Raw genomic sequence first — 18055 nt, forward strand, 5'->3', positions numbered from 1 at the left:
TTGTTATGGTAGAGTGGAAATATCTAAGAGCAATAACAGAACAATCGCCACCTACTAGGCTACATAAAACCACATGGCAAGATCACGAAGTTCTAAAGATAGAGATACAAAAATTCGGCTGTCCTCTGTTGGAACACTCTCAACCGAGTTCCAAAATCCTTAGGGGTTTCACAAATTAAATTAATTCACAAATTGAAACTCTTCTTCTTTATTAATGGACAGGGATATTTGATCCTTGCTGAGAATTTAATTTTCAATGTGCATCCCATCCAAAAATAGTTGTAAATGTAACGAACATTAATCTATGTGTATATAATCCTACACGCTCCTCCATAAGTCTTCATTAAGTAAGACTGCTTTCTCACACAGGCACTTAGAGTAGTTTACTTGATTGTGGATTGTGAAGCTAGTTTTGTTTGTTTGTGTGCTTGTTAATATGGAAACGATCTGACCACACTATATATAATGTTTTTTTATTTATATTTCTCATTTATATTTGTATGAATTTTATTGAATTCCTTTATATTTCCACTATATTTAATATATTTTATTATTATTATTGTTCATCATCATCATCATACGTATCAAGGATTAAGGCCTAGCATGGCCTGTTCCGGCCTTAGAAGTCATCGTTGAATCGTTTAAGAGGACGTCCTGGTTTTCTTTTCCCTAATGGCTTGTACTTTAAGGCTTGTTTTGGTAATCTTTCTGGTTTCATTCTTTGAACGTGTTCCATCATTTATGTTTATATTTTTTAATTTTTTCTATTACTGGTTCTTGGTTTAATGCTTTCATAATATCTTCGTTTCTTTTGTGATCAAATAGGGCATACTTTGCAGTATTTCTCATAGACTTCATTTCTGCTGTTGTTAATCTTTGTTTGTCTTTTTGTTTTGTTGTCCAGATTTCGCTTCCATACATTAAGACCGGTAAGGCTAATGTATTGTGTACTTTTAGCCTGGTTTGTTTTTGAACTAGGTTTGGTTTAAATATAGAGTTAATTACACCTGTTATTTTTAAATATTTTGCAATTTTTACGTTTATATCTTTTTCATTTTCATATGTGATCGTACATCCTAGGTAGTTAAATGAATTCACCTGTTCTAAGATCTTGTTATCTATTACTATTTTAGTTCTTGCTGGATCTTGTCTTTTAAAGGCCATAGTTTTTGATTTTTCTGTTGATATTATCATACCATAATCTTTGGCTATCTCATTTAGATCTAAAATAGCTTTCTGTAAGTTATCTTCAGAATTTGTAATTATTATTTGGTCGTCTGCAAAGAGGAGAGTGTTCAAGTTAACTGTAGGTGAAAGTTTAATTCCTTGGTGTAAATTTTTACTCCATTTTATTATTATTTCATTTAAGTAGATATTAAAAAGAGTTTCTGAGAGGGGACATTATTATTGTTATTATTATTAAGGTATGTAATACATTCACTTTAACAACAGAATTATGATACCTGTCACTTAGCTATGTCACTGTAAATTATGTAGCTACGTATATACAATAATTCGCTAATAAAATTGCAACTTTGACATTTGAATTGTTTATTTCTTACTCACATCACACATTACACTTCATCATTGACATTTAAATATACTATAACAGCAATGAAAACCTTTGCATTTTAATACATAAGTAAATATTGAAAATATAAAGTTCCCATCAACAAATATTCCAGGATGACCTGTTAACATTGTAAGCAGCACTCTTTTCCACAAGGGCATGAATCATCTGGCACTCTCGAATTACATGTTCCGATTTCTACACACCGACCTCCGCGTTTAGCACAAGTCTGTTCATATTCCAAACAACATTCCATTCCACACAAGCACGAATCCGGTTGTTTTAAATGGCATGGACAAGTTCCATTTTCCACACAGACTCCGGCAAAGAAAATGCATGCTTCGTAATACTGCTCGCAGCATTCAAATCCATCTGCACAAGCATACTGAGGCAATCTTCCAACGCAGAGACACGTTCCATTTGGAACGCAGGTACCGGATGAGAACAGCGTACATTCATAATCAACTGAAATAATTAATGAGATAATTAAGTTCTGTTTAAGTAAATAAAAAGGACTAAAAACAAGTATCACTTGTGAAATATAAACCGCATCGAATAAAATAAAACTTTAAAACAACAAAGTATTTTTTTCGGTGAATATCTTGTTTTGTATCCTTCGAAAAGCAAATAGCGTATTCAATATGTGCGGGCAAGTTATTCAATCATCTTTTATAACATTAAATATGAATGAAAGAAGCTTAAACGAGTAAGCCTCTGTGATTTTTTTTTTTCATATTCACTTTACCAACATTTGTGGCATCAACAGTAACTCGAATGACGTGCATAATCATTTTTAGTCATCCAAACGTGTTTTTTTTCAGACTGAACTCCTAACGTTTACTAAATCAACTACAGCTCATCTTGACTGTCCAAATTACACTCTGCATAGTTCCTTTCGCCATAACGAAGGTTCTTGTGCCTTTGAGCGTTCTGATATTCCATGCCAAAAGATTCCTAACCTAGAGTCTCGTCTTTTTGACCTCCTGTGGTTTAAAACCCCTTAACCAGATTTTGTTTCATTCATCTGCTGACTCTACCATTCGCTCAGTTCTGAAAATCATTTTGACCTTTTTGACTTTCTTTCTTCAAATATCGATAACAGAGAAGTCATCCTTCTTGGTGATTTCAATGTCCACAATTCTATTTTGTCCCTTTTTTTTCGAATTTCATTCATCATGCTGGAAGAGACGGAAAGATTTTGACTACAAACAATTACTTAAAAAAGATCATTCATCTCCCTACAAGAATTCCCGACAATCATCTTCATTAACCCAACACTCTGGACCTCGTTTTCAATAGTTCCCCTCCCAGGTGTGGCCTGAATTATCAACTTTGTTGGTAATTCAGACCACAATCTCATCCACGTTTCATCATTAGTCGAAGTCCACCTTTCAGCCAATCACAACCTGGCATGCTCAGACATTACAACAGTTCAAAGTGGGAGGACAATTGTGACTTTTATAACTCCTTTCCTTGGTCAGTCTGTTGTGTTCATTCTGCACATCCAGATACCTGTTGAGATTTTGTTACAGAAATAATTCATATTGGAATGGAAACTTTCATTCCGTATTCTGTTCAAAATTCCCATTCCATATAAAGAAACAAACAACATGGAAGAAAGCACTTATACAATCAGTTTCCCAAGAAGAAGATAAATATTTACCATTAAGCTATCAACTTATTGCTCTCCTTCAATATTGTCTAGAGTAACGGAGAAGGTTATCGACAGTCAACTGCTTCAACACCATGAGAACTGCTATATAATTAATCAGAACTAGTATGGATTTCGCCAGTCTAGACCAACAGGGAATCTCTTTGCCTATGTACCGCCTTTGTACCCATTCCATGGAAAGATTTGGAGAAACCTATACTGTTGCTCTTGACATGTCCAAAGTTTGATAGGGCATCGAGGGCTTCTCAGCCCGTTAATTTAATTTCGGTCTTGTAAATCGTTCATTGTGTAATCGATCGCAATTTTTCTCTTAGATCGATCCCTGCATGTATTTATGGATGGTATTTTCTCTGCTCCTGAGCGAACCTGACAGGGAATGCGTGTACGTGATTTATATAAACAACCTACTTTCATTGATTGCTAACCATATCATTGTTGTTTAGGTCCTCAACTTTATGGCTGGTTGGTTGGTTGGATAGCAATATGCTATTTTACCAGGGAATAATGATTATGAAACAGGTGGCTTCCGGTCGTACATTGCCGTACTGTATATATTTTGTCTGTAGACGAGAGTGTTCACAGGGCTGGGTTTTCTGTTTTGAGAGATGAAAAACGCGATTTTCCGGGGATAAACATCCACCTCCTTACGAGACCTGCTAACTCACATTTAGTCGAAAGAGACCAGATAAAGTTCCTCGCGTCATGGACGGTAATCAAATCGAAGCACTTCCGACCAAAGGGCTTCGTCTATACCGATTAAGCTACGGAGGCTAGCCGTATCATCGTTCGCTGATGATAGCACACTCCACTTGTCCTATTCATATGACAAGTCTTGCAGTGCTTAACCTTCTCAAGCTTCAAGATTATCTGCAATAAGTACCCTGAACACTGATCTCCTCGGTATCCTTGATTAGGGTATAATTAATTTACTCAACGTCTATTCCTCCAAACCGCTGCTTTGCTTGCTTATTTAATCGAATAAAAATCTCAGTATTGCTCCACTTTTGATAATGCTTAGCTCAATAGTCAAGAATATATCTCTCTTTTAGGACTGACTATTACTCCGAAGCATTCCTAACATAACCATATGTATCGACTTATATAATATACAATCATATATAATAATCGCTTTCCTAGCATCATCAGCTTCCAAAAAGCTTGGCATCCTTTTCCGCTCAAAATGTTACGCACATCATCTTTATCAAGTAAATAGCTGAACTGCATAATTTCGACGTTTTATTATTCAGTGCTAATGTCCCTAATATTGTGATTCATTACCTTGATTACCTTGATAAAGCTGTGATTTCAGTCAGGATTTCTAGATGCCTGCAGGTCTTAAAGAGTCCAGCTGTTCCTGTCTTGGGCCTTTCTTCTTCATTTTCTTTCAACTATCTTAATCATTGGGTCTTCCCACCTTAAGGCTGGTCTTCCAGGTTTCCTTTTGGTATCTCTCGGATACCAGTTTGTAACTCTGACTGTCCGTCTGTTGTCTCTCATTCTGGCGAGATGTCCTGCTCATAAATGGTGATAAATGGGAGTGGAGATAGTATGCACATAAACCACGCTATATTTTTTTTTTGCTGACTTTCAACTAAAAGTATTGGTTATATACGTTGCTCTTGGGAATGTTATCATGTGGCATATTATGAATCTCTAATAATATTAGATGGCATCCATCCAGAGCAGAGTTATGACACATAATTTCGAAGCGAATTGCTGCTTTGGGTCCTTTCAACCATCAGCTTGTAACATTTAAAAAAAAAAACTAACTGAAAACAGTTAACATTTTGGGTGTACACGCCTCCAGAATATACGTGGTTACGCATTTCGCGTAATTCTTCCAAAATGGAGTCACATGTGTCCTCTAAAACAGTATTTTATTTTCATAAAGTTAAAACGGAGAACTGGCTTTAAACTATTTTTAATTTTTCGCTTGAAAATTTAAATTTGACACCAATTCTGTCAGTATAGCATATAGTTATTACCGATCAAAACTCTTATAAACTATAAAAATTCTAAATTATAAAATAGATCATAAAAATTAAACTCATATATGTGAAACAGTAACTTCCTTTACTACCTTTACTTCCTTTACTTCCTTATTGATATTGATATATCCTAACGGATATATCAATAAGCTGCCACCTAGTGGCTAGAAGAATGAAGTATAATAAAAAATGTAAAAAAATAAAAAAATAAATGGAATATAATTCACATAATTCTATGACAGGCTTATAGAAAGAAAATAATATGCATATTTCAACTGGATATATAATCAAAATTAGATGATTTCTATATTTTAATGTAATACCATAAATATAATTAAAAATAACTGAAATATTACAAGTGATAGCAAATAATCAAACCAACGTTTGCATACTCTACCACTATAATAAAAATACATCAGTCATACCCATTATTTCGGTACTTTCAAACATCATGCCTGGAAAGTCGATTATAAGCAATATACTTGCACAGGTAAAATACTTCATAGCTCTGTACTTAGATCCCGTAACGTATCTCTGCAAAAACAAAAACCAGACTGGTCTCAAATAACGGTAAGTGTTGAAACACTATCCAATCATAATAATACATTATTTATAGCTAAACTAGGTAACTTCCTTTACCACTCCTAACGGATATATCAATAAGCTGCCACCTAGTGGCAAGAAGAATGAAGTATAATAAAAAATGTAAAAAAATAAAAATAAATAAATGGAATATAATTCACATAATTTTTTCCTTGATCCATACTGATTACTAAGTATAATAAAAGTTTTTAAATTCTGTTTATTCAGAATTATTAACACCTTTCAAGTAATGTTTCGAATAAATATTCTTGAGATGATTTTAAAAATCAGTTTCTTCTCAATAGTATTTTGATTTTCAAGAATATCGTCATAAACGTCTTGGAAGACATTATACAGAAGTCACTCTACTGCTCACTAGTCAGACTTGAAAGGTGTTAATAAATATTATTAATAAATTTTTATTTTTAATAGATTTAATAAATATTATTTAAAAACCAATAGCAAACATATTCTTCTACAGATCTATATTTAAAAGTATGCAACACTCTCTCATTTGAACAGGTGTCCCTTAATATGATGAAATTTCCGCTACCATACGGAGACTTTCGCAAATGTAACGAAGTGATGTATATATAGTATTCTGCACGCGGGTACATTTTCACCTATATACTGTTCATGTGTTTTATCCGTTCTTTGAATTAATATACCCGTAAGGCTGCTATAATTTCAATCCACTATTAAAATAAATAAAACTTTATTCTTTTAATAAAGTATCTATGGAATTAAATACTTTTTACACACCTACGTTTATAGACAACTTTTATAGTAAATCAAAGATCTTTATTATGTGCTTAAAACAGGAATTTAAAAGTTTGGAATGGGATGATTTTATTCTCAAACTTTGGATATTTGCATTATTTTATTAAGCTGATATATGATAGTTTAAAAAAAAATCTCCTCCTTACTTGTATGTGTTAATTTTTAATTTCCTTTTAATAATAAAAGATACCACTGTATTAAAATGCCATATATAAAATCAGTTATTCTGTTTATGAACGTTTGCATATACTATGATTTTTACATATGCTACACACACGCTGATCCAAAATATCCAAATATCAAAACAAAATAAATAAATAAATAAAAAAATCCCGACACCGCTTCGTAGTAGTGATATATGCATCATAATCATGTCTTACAGAAATAAACACGGTTTTTGGAGATGCGGTGATTAATAATATCCTTCGAGGGTAGTGAATGGCAATGTTGTAGCCAATGAAGTTCCAACTGAGGCTCAACTATTGCTGTTACCCTCCTGCCATGATCAGAGCTTTAATAGCTCGATAACACCTTATCCCTACAATGTCCTCTACAGATAACGGGGAAGATGAAAAGCATTCTTGCTTCGCCCCTTTAAGCTAGTCCTTATAAGGACTAAACACGGTTTTTGCGAATGTAGTTCATCCTTTACTTTTGACGCCAGTGTAATTTGAGTTTTCAGAACAGGAAGATTCCAAAAAAGTGGAAAGAATATATGATAACCCCATTGCACAAGGGATCTGCAGGGCAATGCCACCGCTGCCAGAAATACGGGCACGCGTATAAGCTCTTTAGAGCCGAGTACAAATGCGTAAAATGCGGAGACGAACACCCCTCTCATACATGCTCCAAACCACGCTCTATTCCTGCTAAGTGCGCAAATTGTGGCGGTCCGCATCCTGCGAACTACGAAGACTGCACATTCCACCCAGCTAACCTTCTGAAAGCTAGAGAATCAGGAGCTTCAACATCACAGAAGCGTACAACACCTCCTTCAGCAGAAAACCCTCTGCGGACTACAACTCACAGGTCGTTCGCCGAAGTGGTTGCCTCGCGCACAAAACCGGCAGAACCCGCTCCAAATAATCAGAACTCTGCTGCTATTCTAGTTGCTACCTTAGGAGAGATGCTAACTGATTTCATCAAAACCAACCCCAACCAGAGTGATACAAACAAATTCCTGAAAAATACCCAAGTCATATTCTCAATGCTTAATGGATAATCCGACTATCTCAATTAATTCCATGCAGATTGCATTCTGGAATGCTAACGGTCTCAGTAATAAACTCCTAGAGCTACAAGAATTTGCAGACCACTTTAGAATTGATATTCTCTTAATTAGTAAGACTTATCTTCGGCCCTTTGACAACCCTAAACTTAGATATTATTCACTACTCAGAAACATAAAAGAAGAATTTCTGAGTCATCCACACCAATAACGCAGACAGCCTAAAGCTATACTCAGTGCATTACCCTCCTGGCAAACCTCTCCTCCCCTCTGATCTCTCTCAACTGCTCATACTAATGAAGCAACACGTTTGGCAGGAGGATCTCAACTAAAAACATCCCTTATGGAACAGTAAAAGTTTCAATAATAATGGGATGATTCTTTACAACTTTGCTATGCTAAGAAACATCGCCATTTCAGGTCCAGTTGAACCAACGCACTACGGACCGCAAGGCACCCCTGATGTGCTGGATATAGCCATTTTCAGGAACACCTCTCATCAATTCAAGCTACAGGTGATTAACGATCTTAGTTCTGACCACAACCCAGTACTACTAAGCCTAGGAGGGGACCATGAGCTCATCCTCAATCAGAACTGCTCAAGCGTCACTAAAGAAATAGATGCAGCAATCAATGATCTAGAAAATACAATTTATGCTGGCTTGGCAGAAGCCTCCACTGTTACCACCCCCAGCTCAAACTAACCTGCTTCCGAAAGAAATTCTAAATCGAATCCGTAATAAAACAAAATAAGACGCCCTTATCAAAATACATTATCTCCCCAGGACCGTCAAGAGCTAAATAGGACAACCAATTTAGTTCGCTCTGCGCCCAAAGATCATAGGAACCAACGATGGGAAAGGAAGCTGTGCTCCCTAAAAGCCGAGGATAACTCGCTGTGGAAATTGGCTAAAGCTCTCCGCACGGATCGTTCCAACATACAGTCCGTTCACGGATTCAAAGAGACATAACTTACAGAGATGTTGAAAAGGCACAGACTTTCGCAGAGGCCCTGGAACTACAAAGTAGTCCGAACTAGACGCATGCGGATTTGCTTTTCATCGAAAAAAATTCACTGGCATGTTCGCTGCGCGCTCCGTCAGCCCTGCAGCCATGAAAATATTTGTGATACTTCGCCTAGGGAAGTTTATTCTTATCATCAAAAACCTCAACAATAAAAAGGCCCTAGGACCTAATGAGATTACCAACAAAACTATAAAGGCGCTCCCACATAAAGCAGTTATGCATCTGGTAGCCATTATAAACGCATTGCTCAGATTCAATTATTTTCCCACTCGATAGAAACAAGCAGACATAATCCTCTTTCACAAGCCGAGGAAAGCACCTCAATTCCTTCAGAATTATAGGCCCATCAGCCTCTTCTCATGCTTGGGGAAATTGCGGAAAAAAATTATTCTCAACCGTCTGCAAGATGTGGTCAACAAAAACATCCTTGTCCCGAAAGAACAGTTTCAATTTCGTACTGGACACAGTACAACTCAACAAGACCACAGATTAATAGAGTTTATAACAACAGGCTTTAATTGGAGGCAAAATACAGGAGCTATCTTTCTTGATGTTGCAAAAGCCTTTGATAAGGTTTGGCACAAAGGCCTTATTAACAAATTAATAACCGCTAACATTCCGCTATACCTTACTAAACTCATCCAATCTCTTCTGAAAAACCGGAAATTCCAAGTTAAGTTGCGTGGACTCAGATCCTCTGCTAAAACAATCACTGCAGGTGTACCCCAAGGCTCGCTGTTATCCCCGCTGCTTTTCAACATCTACATTGCAGACGTCCCAAGCACGGCATCAACCACCATGGCTTGCTACACGGACGATATGACAATTTTGACCAGATCTCTAAGGCCGCACTTAGCTACACGGCGATTACAAAACGCAGGAACAAACTTGGAAAAATGGTTTAAGAAATGGAGGATAGATGTTAATGTTTACAAAAGCACTACCATACTTCTTACAAGAAGAACAACATCTCTCTGCGGAGAAGTTAATCTGTTCTAGGCCGCTATTCCATGGCAATCCAAAATCAAATATCTAGGTATATAACTAGACAACCACCTCAGTTTTAACCTGCATATTGTATATGTCTGCAATAAATCCAATTCTACAATTGCCCAACTCTATTCTCTTCTCAACCGGAGAAGCCAAGTTAGCACTGTAAACAAGCTCGTGATTTATAAATCAATCATCAGACAGATCCACTTTAACATATGGATCACTGGTTTGGGGTCACAGGCAGCTTTCCACCACAATCAACTCATTCAAGAGTCATCCAACTAAGATGAGAACGACAGATAGAAACATAAGCGCGCGAAGGCAGCTCTGCTCATCGGTACAAGCACGCTCACACACCCCTAAATTGGGCGACCCTAAATTGGACATATTTGTACCGCATATACAATTCCCTTCGTTAACGCACATACAGCGGTACTTTTTGCATGTATTCTGCCGAAAAGGATGAAATAGCAATTGCTATTCAAATAAAGCATAGTTTAGTACTCGAAATTAAGTGGATATTGAATATCGCATTATTTCTTAGCCGAATAAGAAACTCAAGGATAGAAAATCTAATCTAAGAGTTTCATGCCGAATATATAAAACTATATAAAGATCGACGAGTCCAAGCGCAAGCCAACACCTGGTAGTGCAATGCCAGGGCGACAGGTAGTAAAGGTAGCGCAAGCCCCGATCACTGTTCTTAGTATTTTCCCATAATGTAAAACACAGCTCCCAGGAGATGAATTACTGTTCTACATTATGAGAGAAAGTCACTACCCAGACCGGTTTCGAGCTTTTTTTTCGAAGTCTCATCAGTGAGTAGGTAAACCTAGATGTAATACTAAGGTTTCAATGGTCAGAACTTATACCTTTACTGTACGAGTTGCTAAAACAAATTTTGAATAATTTACTTCGCCGAAGTGAAGCCTGTTGGCTGGCTCTTATTTCAGTATTTATATTGTGCACCTTTTTTGGCAACTCGTACAGTAACGATATAAGTTCTGACCATTGAAATCTTAGTATTACATCTAGGTCTACCTACTCGCTGATGAGACTTCAAAAAGGGTTGAAACCGGTCTGGGTAGTGACCTTTTCTCATAATGTAGAACAATAATACATCTCCTAAGAGCTGTGTTTTACATTATGGGAAAATACTAAGAACAGTGATCGGAGCTTACCCCACATTAACTACGAGTCGCCATAGCATTGCACTACCAGGTGTTGGCTTATGCTTGGACTCGCCGATCTTTGTGTAATTTTCTATATTGGGCATGGAATTCTTAGATTAGATTTCCTATCTTTGAGTTTCTTATTCGGCTAAGAAATAATGTGATATTCAATATCCACTTAATTTTCAATAATTTACTTCGCCGAAGTGAAGCCTGTTGGCTCTTATTTCAGCTATAGTTTACTATAATATTCTTTCAGTTTGAACAGATGAAATACCAAAAACAATCCATTGCGTTTTAGGAGAATTATGTAACATAATAAGGAAGAAGAAATAATAATATGATAACGCTTTAATATAAACCATTCATATTGATCATTTGCCGTCGATTGCCTGAATACGTTATGTCTAATGGAGAGAACTATTCGAATTTAAAAACAAAATCGTCAAACACATTTTATTTTCCTAAAAGAAGTTAGCGAGACCGCCCATCTAACTTTTTTGTGAGAAAAACCCCAACAAAACCCTGTGGAAAGCCCTGATAATGGTTTCATCTTAGGCAAGATTCGAAGACAAAGTTTTCCAACCAACGGACTTTGCTGAAACCGATTGAGATATGGACGCCTATAAACATTGAGAACCATAAAAACCCACTCAAATGACAGGGTAGGGATATTGGGATGCCACAAATTGAGCAAGTTTCGAACATATAGAAGCTAATATTTGCCGAATAATGACATAGTGAAAAAAATCTACTTCGTGAAAAAAATGGAAGCTACCAACTGTCCTATGTTCGCGTTGGAAACAGGCGGGCATTCTGTGTATGGATTATTTTACATCACAATTTTAGATAAAATGCTGACAATGACCGTGAGATATGTCGTATATGACTAACTTGTTTTCACGTATAGGATATAAAACTTGCACTAACTATCTGAAAGTATTCTGTCAGCTTGCATTCCGGATTTTTATCAATGAGCATTGTTCCTACCTAATAAACATAATTCTGTTTCAGTTTTTCCCACATCTGAAATAATTCCATTTTAGAGTGATAATATCTAAACCCTACTTTATATAACCCAAGTGGATATTAAAGCCAGCATTATTTCAAAGGCGAATGTAAAAAGTATAAAAGTGTCGTAAAACAGTTTACCGTAGAGCTTATAAAAATATACTCGCTGGCATTTACGAGTTGCCCTAGCGCGGACCACATAAAAGACATGATCGCTTGTCTAAGCGTCCGTATATTCGCTTTTGTTTTATTGGTCCATTTTGATAACGTTTCACTGGTCTGATAGCTCTTTCAAACTAGTTGGTTCTCCTCGGAGACCAGGTAGAAACCTTAAGAGAGCAAAAACTCTCGTTCAGTACTAAGGAACTCGAAGTGTCTGCGAGGAGTATTTTTAGTAAGCGAACAATGTTCGCTATTAACTGTTCCCTACTATTTCAGAAATGTGTCTTTGACCATAAAACGCATACAATCATCCGCAGCTGTATTAAATAAGATAATCAGACTCCACAACAGCAACAAGGATGGGTGATTATTGTTCGACTAATTATTACCGAAGTAACGTGTCTCTGAATCCCAGTTATTTAAACTTAATTAAAATTATTGCATTATTTGTTTTAGTTTAATACGATAATTCTATACACCATTTTTTTAATTGAATAAAGGTAGACACACCTATTTATTCTGCAACGAGAAACATAGGAAAATAAGAGAAACAAGTTTACCTAGGTAAGATTTTAACACTGACGTTCTACCGTGGTATATGATGAAATATTGTTATACATATACTAGAAAGTAGTTGCCACCTAGCGGAAAGAATAAAATATATTACACATTTTCCCATTTGTGTCTCCTGTTTAAAAATAAAAACAACATTAAATAATAAAATATTGCTGATAAATCACTTCTATTGTCTTCTTTTAGGCAATTGATATAACTGATATGAAATAAATTACGCAGTATTTAATGCCATCATTTACCAATAATTGGCTTATGTAGATGTTATTCAACATATTTTGTGCGTGTATAGAATTGTGCGCAACTGTGAATTAAATTAGTGATAATTTCTTTATTTATAATGCAAATATAAATGTATATTTGCATTGAAACTTTTCCAGTGTCTACTGATATGACGTCATTTCCGTTTTTATTTATTTATTTTTTTTTATTTCAAACGCCAGCAGTATGTACGTGTAACAAACACCTGCTTATGGAGTTTAGCGAAATACGATCATGAATAGCGTATATTTTTACTGAAATGTAGCTTACATATTTTCTCTCTACCTGAAATTCAAATTTTAATTATTTGAATCGCCCCAACTCCTATATAGGAACTTAATAACTTAAAATAACTCAAAGAATTCGATATTCCACCGAATACTGGTTAATGAAATGTCACCTGAAACCAATTTAACCTATGAACTCGATATATCAATTTATTTTTTATAAGGAAATTAATAAAGAAATATATTTATTAAATGAAATTAAACAATAAGGAACAAACCCGCAACCAAGGATCAATCGTAAAAACAATGAATCCTGTTTCTTCGGCTTTCTTTCTAATTCACCTTTATTTTACCAAATCTTATAAGAACTTGTGTTTATGTATGATTGGTATAAAACAAAATATGACAAATGCATCATTTCTTGATATTAATTAAGGGATTCCATGCAAGTTCTTGGACAAGAACATACTTCTCTTTATATGTAATCTTCATATAGTATTCGCGAGATTTATTGCATAAATATTCAAATAGTAAGCAGTAGTATTTTTCTGCAAATATAAAGTAATTACACATTCGGTTCATACAAAGATATGAACCGAATGTGTAGTTCAGTATTTCAAGCAAGCTCCTCTTAAATCAATCCAGCGAACAGCATTCTTCTTCACACGAGCAAGCATATTCCGGCAGAGTTGAATTAGATGAGCAACTTCCATTATTCACGCAACTCCCTCCGTGGAAGACGCACCCGTCATAATAACCAGTACAACATTCGAGTCTATATGGACAAATGTAATTGGTCAATTTTGCATGGCAAGGACAAGTACCGTAGTAAACACAAGTGCCTACAAAATCATTGCACCACGATAAATCTGCAAAGATAAATGAATAACAACGTTAATATTCAGATAACATAGCTATAATATTGATGCAGAATATTCATTTAGATTCAGTAAATTAAATTAATTAATGTAATTGCTGTACACTATAGAGTGTTTCGAACTGTAGGATGCCTTAGGTTAGCAGACTTCAATTATCTACATAATCTTTTCTACAAAATAAAAAGTCCGAAGATTTGAATGTACATGTTGTTGTTGAACTTGAAGAAGTTTGCCGAGATTATTAGTTTTATTAAGTTAATGATGTCAATGGGCGTCAGTTTAGTACGAGAGTGTAGGGTGTGGTCTTCTGTGAGTAGTGTGTGTACGATGTCTAAAGTTCTGGGGACGTCCACGTTAGTGTATAAAGAGGCCACATCCAATGAAGTGAGGATGTCTTCTTGGGATAGGGTTAGGTTTTTTATTTTTTTGAAAAGGTCGTCCGTGTTTTTTATCATGAAGTTAGACGTTGTAATTAATGGTTTGAGAAGTTTCGCTACGAATTTTGATAAAGGGGCTGTGGTGGTATTTTTGTAGGAGACTATTGGTCTCATTGGGTACCCGTCTTTGTGGGTTTTTATTTGTCCGAACATACAAGGGGTGCGGGGGGGTTGTTTTCCAGTGTGGTTTTGTCTATTTTATTTTCATTTTTTAGGATGTGTAGGATACTGTTGATTTGTTTTATGAGGTAGGGGGTCGGGTCAATTTGTATTTTTCGGTAGGTGTGTTGGTCGATTAAGATGACTGTTATTTTGCTGTGGTAATCGGTTTGGTTTGTGATGACTACAGTGTCCCCTTCGTCAGCTTTATTGATAATAATGTTCGGGTTCCTCTTTAGGGTTAAAAGGGCTTTTTGTAAGTTGGGGGTGATGTTTGGTTTAATTATTATTTTACTGTTTATGATGTTGTTAATTTTGTGGAATATTGTTTCTTTGTTAGGGTCATATTCTAATTTCGCTTGCATTTCGGTAATGATATCTCTGTTTTGTATGTATTTAAGGGATACACCAAAGTTTAATCCTTTGCTCAGGATGGTGATTTCGTCGGGCGTGAGGTTGTAGTGCGATAGATTGATGATGGAATTGTTTTTTGTTGGTTCTAAGGCGGGAATATCCGAAGGGTTGGAAGTAACGCGATTGTTCTATTGGGTGTTTGTTAGTTTCTTTCTGCGATGTCCAAAAACTACTGAGTGTGTGTGTGGGGGGGGGGGGGTTAGGCAATTTGGGAGAATTAAATTAGAAAAACTCGGGTTTTTTTCCCAGTAATATATATATATATATATATATATATATAAACATATATATTGTATTATTATATTATATAGGGTGGGGGAAAAGGTGAAAGGGTTGATGTTTTATATAGGGAGGGGGAAGGGGAAAAAGGGGGTTGACGGGGTGCGGTCCGTTTCGACTATTCTTGGTCGTGATCTGAACACATTGGTAAAGTGCATGCTATGTCAGGTCGGAATTACAGGCAAAATAGCCGTAATTATAATAGTTTATTACGAGGAGTAACATGGGAGTTTTCCCAGAAATAATATACCTAATTGAATACCTTTTTCTGGAAACTGAACCACAATTGCAGTCCAGTTAATAAAACCAGATATGTTTAACATGAATCGCTCAATATCATTGACCGACATCACTAATGTTTGTCTGAAGAAATAAACGGAATTACCCCAATAACTTACCAAATTCTAGTGGAAAGCTTTCACCGAAGATTGAAAACTGTTATAGCAGATATAGTGTTGAGATTAGCAAATTTCGGAATATTTTTTCAGCTAGTGTACATCATCCACTCCCCTCTACTAGAGCTGCGTATTGTGTCAGTTTCGACGATGCTCTTTGGTTGGAAAGACCCGGATTTGAATGTCGCCTAAGACGCAAATAATCTTTATCAGGGTTTTCGATGGGAAAGTGAGTTATTCGGGGATTCAAAAGTTTTTTTTTTGTAACCGTAAACTCGAGTTTTTCATTCGGCATAGCAGACAAACCAGCGTTAAGAAAACACACAGAATTAACATACATAATACATATACAATAATACATCATAACGTTATTCGCTTCTGCCATAAATCCAAAAGACCAATCGCTCATCCCCGTTGTGTCCTTCCGTGACATGTCCATCACGCGTAACGATTTTGTGAGTTATTTTTTGCACTATCAAGGCAGAGTGTAGTCATTCTCTCGGAAGTAGTCGAGAGGGAGTGTTTCTTCCCTAAAGTTGGATGTTTCGGCACTGTTATCTGTAGCAATGAATAGCTCACGAGTCAGCTGGAAATTCATGTGGTTGAGAGACTGAGTTAACTCGATTTCACACTAACAAAGCACCATTCTTGCTTCAAAAGGACAACTTCTAATGTCATAGTGACATTTTGTTCGATTTGCCGGCTCCAGAGAATCATGCTTAATTGCCACATCCTATACGCAACCCACAATATGCAGTTTGAATCTTTCTTTAGCACTAGACCACGATATCATAATAAATCATTCTTAAAGAATTAATTATGGAGTCAGACATGTTACTTCTTATGGATTCAAAGTAACACCAAAACACACTCCTATTTTTGCTATCTAGTGAAATGAAGCTATTCATTGCAAATATGAAAGTGATTCAATAAACGGAATGCGCCTGAGTGCGCGAGCACACACACACACACACACACACACACACACACACACACACACACTGGATTCACGTATAACTAGCTTGCCAGAAGACTCATTACGAGCAAAACACGCACTGCCTAACACTTGACACAAATGATCCACAGATTCTGCAAGACAGTGGATTGTGTGAAGCAACCGGATGATCCTTCTTCCTCCCTTGGATGATATCAAGTAATCTTAAGGAGACTTGGAGACTTTAGGTAAACTAACTATAATGTGAGAAGAGTTTTGTAAGGTTGGATAAATTTTTATAGTGTTAAGAGCTCTGCAGAACAGCTGCATTTCCAAAGAAATAGTATTTCTTTGGAAATGTTTTATAGTCTGATGAGGTTACAAAGATTCGTCATATACACTAGGACAAGCTTGTTTTAATATCAACTCAATAAGAGAAAATTAATATTGTGAATAAAGTAAGTCTAAATTGGTAGTATTGAAAAAATTATAAGTTTATTCTCACCCTACTGGAGAATAGTAAAGAATAAAGATCAGTGGAGATAACTGAATGGAGAGTGATGTTTAAGACAAAGGACATGGAGTCTTTCCTATCTCGAAATATTTGAACACAAGTTTTGTTATATGAACAAGAGGAAGGGAGCGTAGTCATTCTAACATCTCTAAGAGTAGACGAAGGTCATTCATACACTAGAAAGAGTGTGGAATTGAGCAATCTGTTTTCGTGTTATTTAGAATTACTAAACCAAATAAGGGCTATTAGAGAAGAGAATTATTTCTGTTTACTGGGTGTCCCTCTGGCCGTTATGTCTGTTGTGCAGGATGATAAAACAAATCTTCCAAGAGGGGAAAAACTTTCGACAAGAGGACACCGTCAAGTATTACTGACAAGAGCGCAAAGTCGGTACTAATCCAGAAAAACTTTATTAGAAGAAATCATGCATTTTGAAACATAGTAAATTAATATAGAGAAACCAGCGACCCATTCACATAGGAGAGAAAATACGTTAAGATTGTAGTTAACTAAGGAACTTGTATGCCAGATCCGATCAAATGACGCAGGAACGACCGGAACGACCAAGTATCTCCAAATATTTCCAGGGCTTGCTTCTGTCCAGTGGTGAGTAAGGTTAGCTACGATATCTGTCTTGGAACGAGAGTAGGGAAATCTATATTAGTGCCCACGGATTAATTGACGAACATCTAGGTAGTGAAGAAATCGACTGTTAATTAACTTCTCTCTTACTTTCTAGTTTGTCTTGTATTGAGGGCAATACGACGATATTTTGATGGCCAACGTTCAAGGACAGGCTG

General features: G+C 36.1%; 1 protein-coding gene across 1 annotated transcript; it reads right to left on the minus strand.

The window, feature by feature from the left end:
• Positions 1 to 1593: 1593 nt before the first annotated feature.
• On the minus strand, positions 1594 to 5738 carry LOC150096804 (uncharacterized). The gene is made up of 2 exons (XM_090408742.1): positions 5656 to 5738; positions 1594 to 2035 (listed from the first exon to the last, which is right to left on the minus strand). The coding sequence occupies exons 1-2, from the start codon at positions 5732 to 5734 to the stop codon at positions 1695 to 1697; spliced, it is 420 nt and encodes a 139-aa protein (XP_090264868.1). The 5' UTR covers positions 5735 to 5738; the 3' UTR covers positions 1594 to 1694.
• Between the last annotated feature and the right edge of the window lie 12317 nt (positions 5739 to 18055).

Source organism: Typopeltis vanoorti, chromosome 18, assembly GCF_054136105.1.
Source record: "Typopeltis vanoorti isolate ZY-2024b chromosome 18, IOZ_Tvanoo_1.0, whole genome shotgun sequence".
NCBI lineage: Eukaryota > Metazoa > Arthropoda > Arachnida > Uropygi > Thelyphonidae > Typopeltis > Typopeltis vanoorti.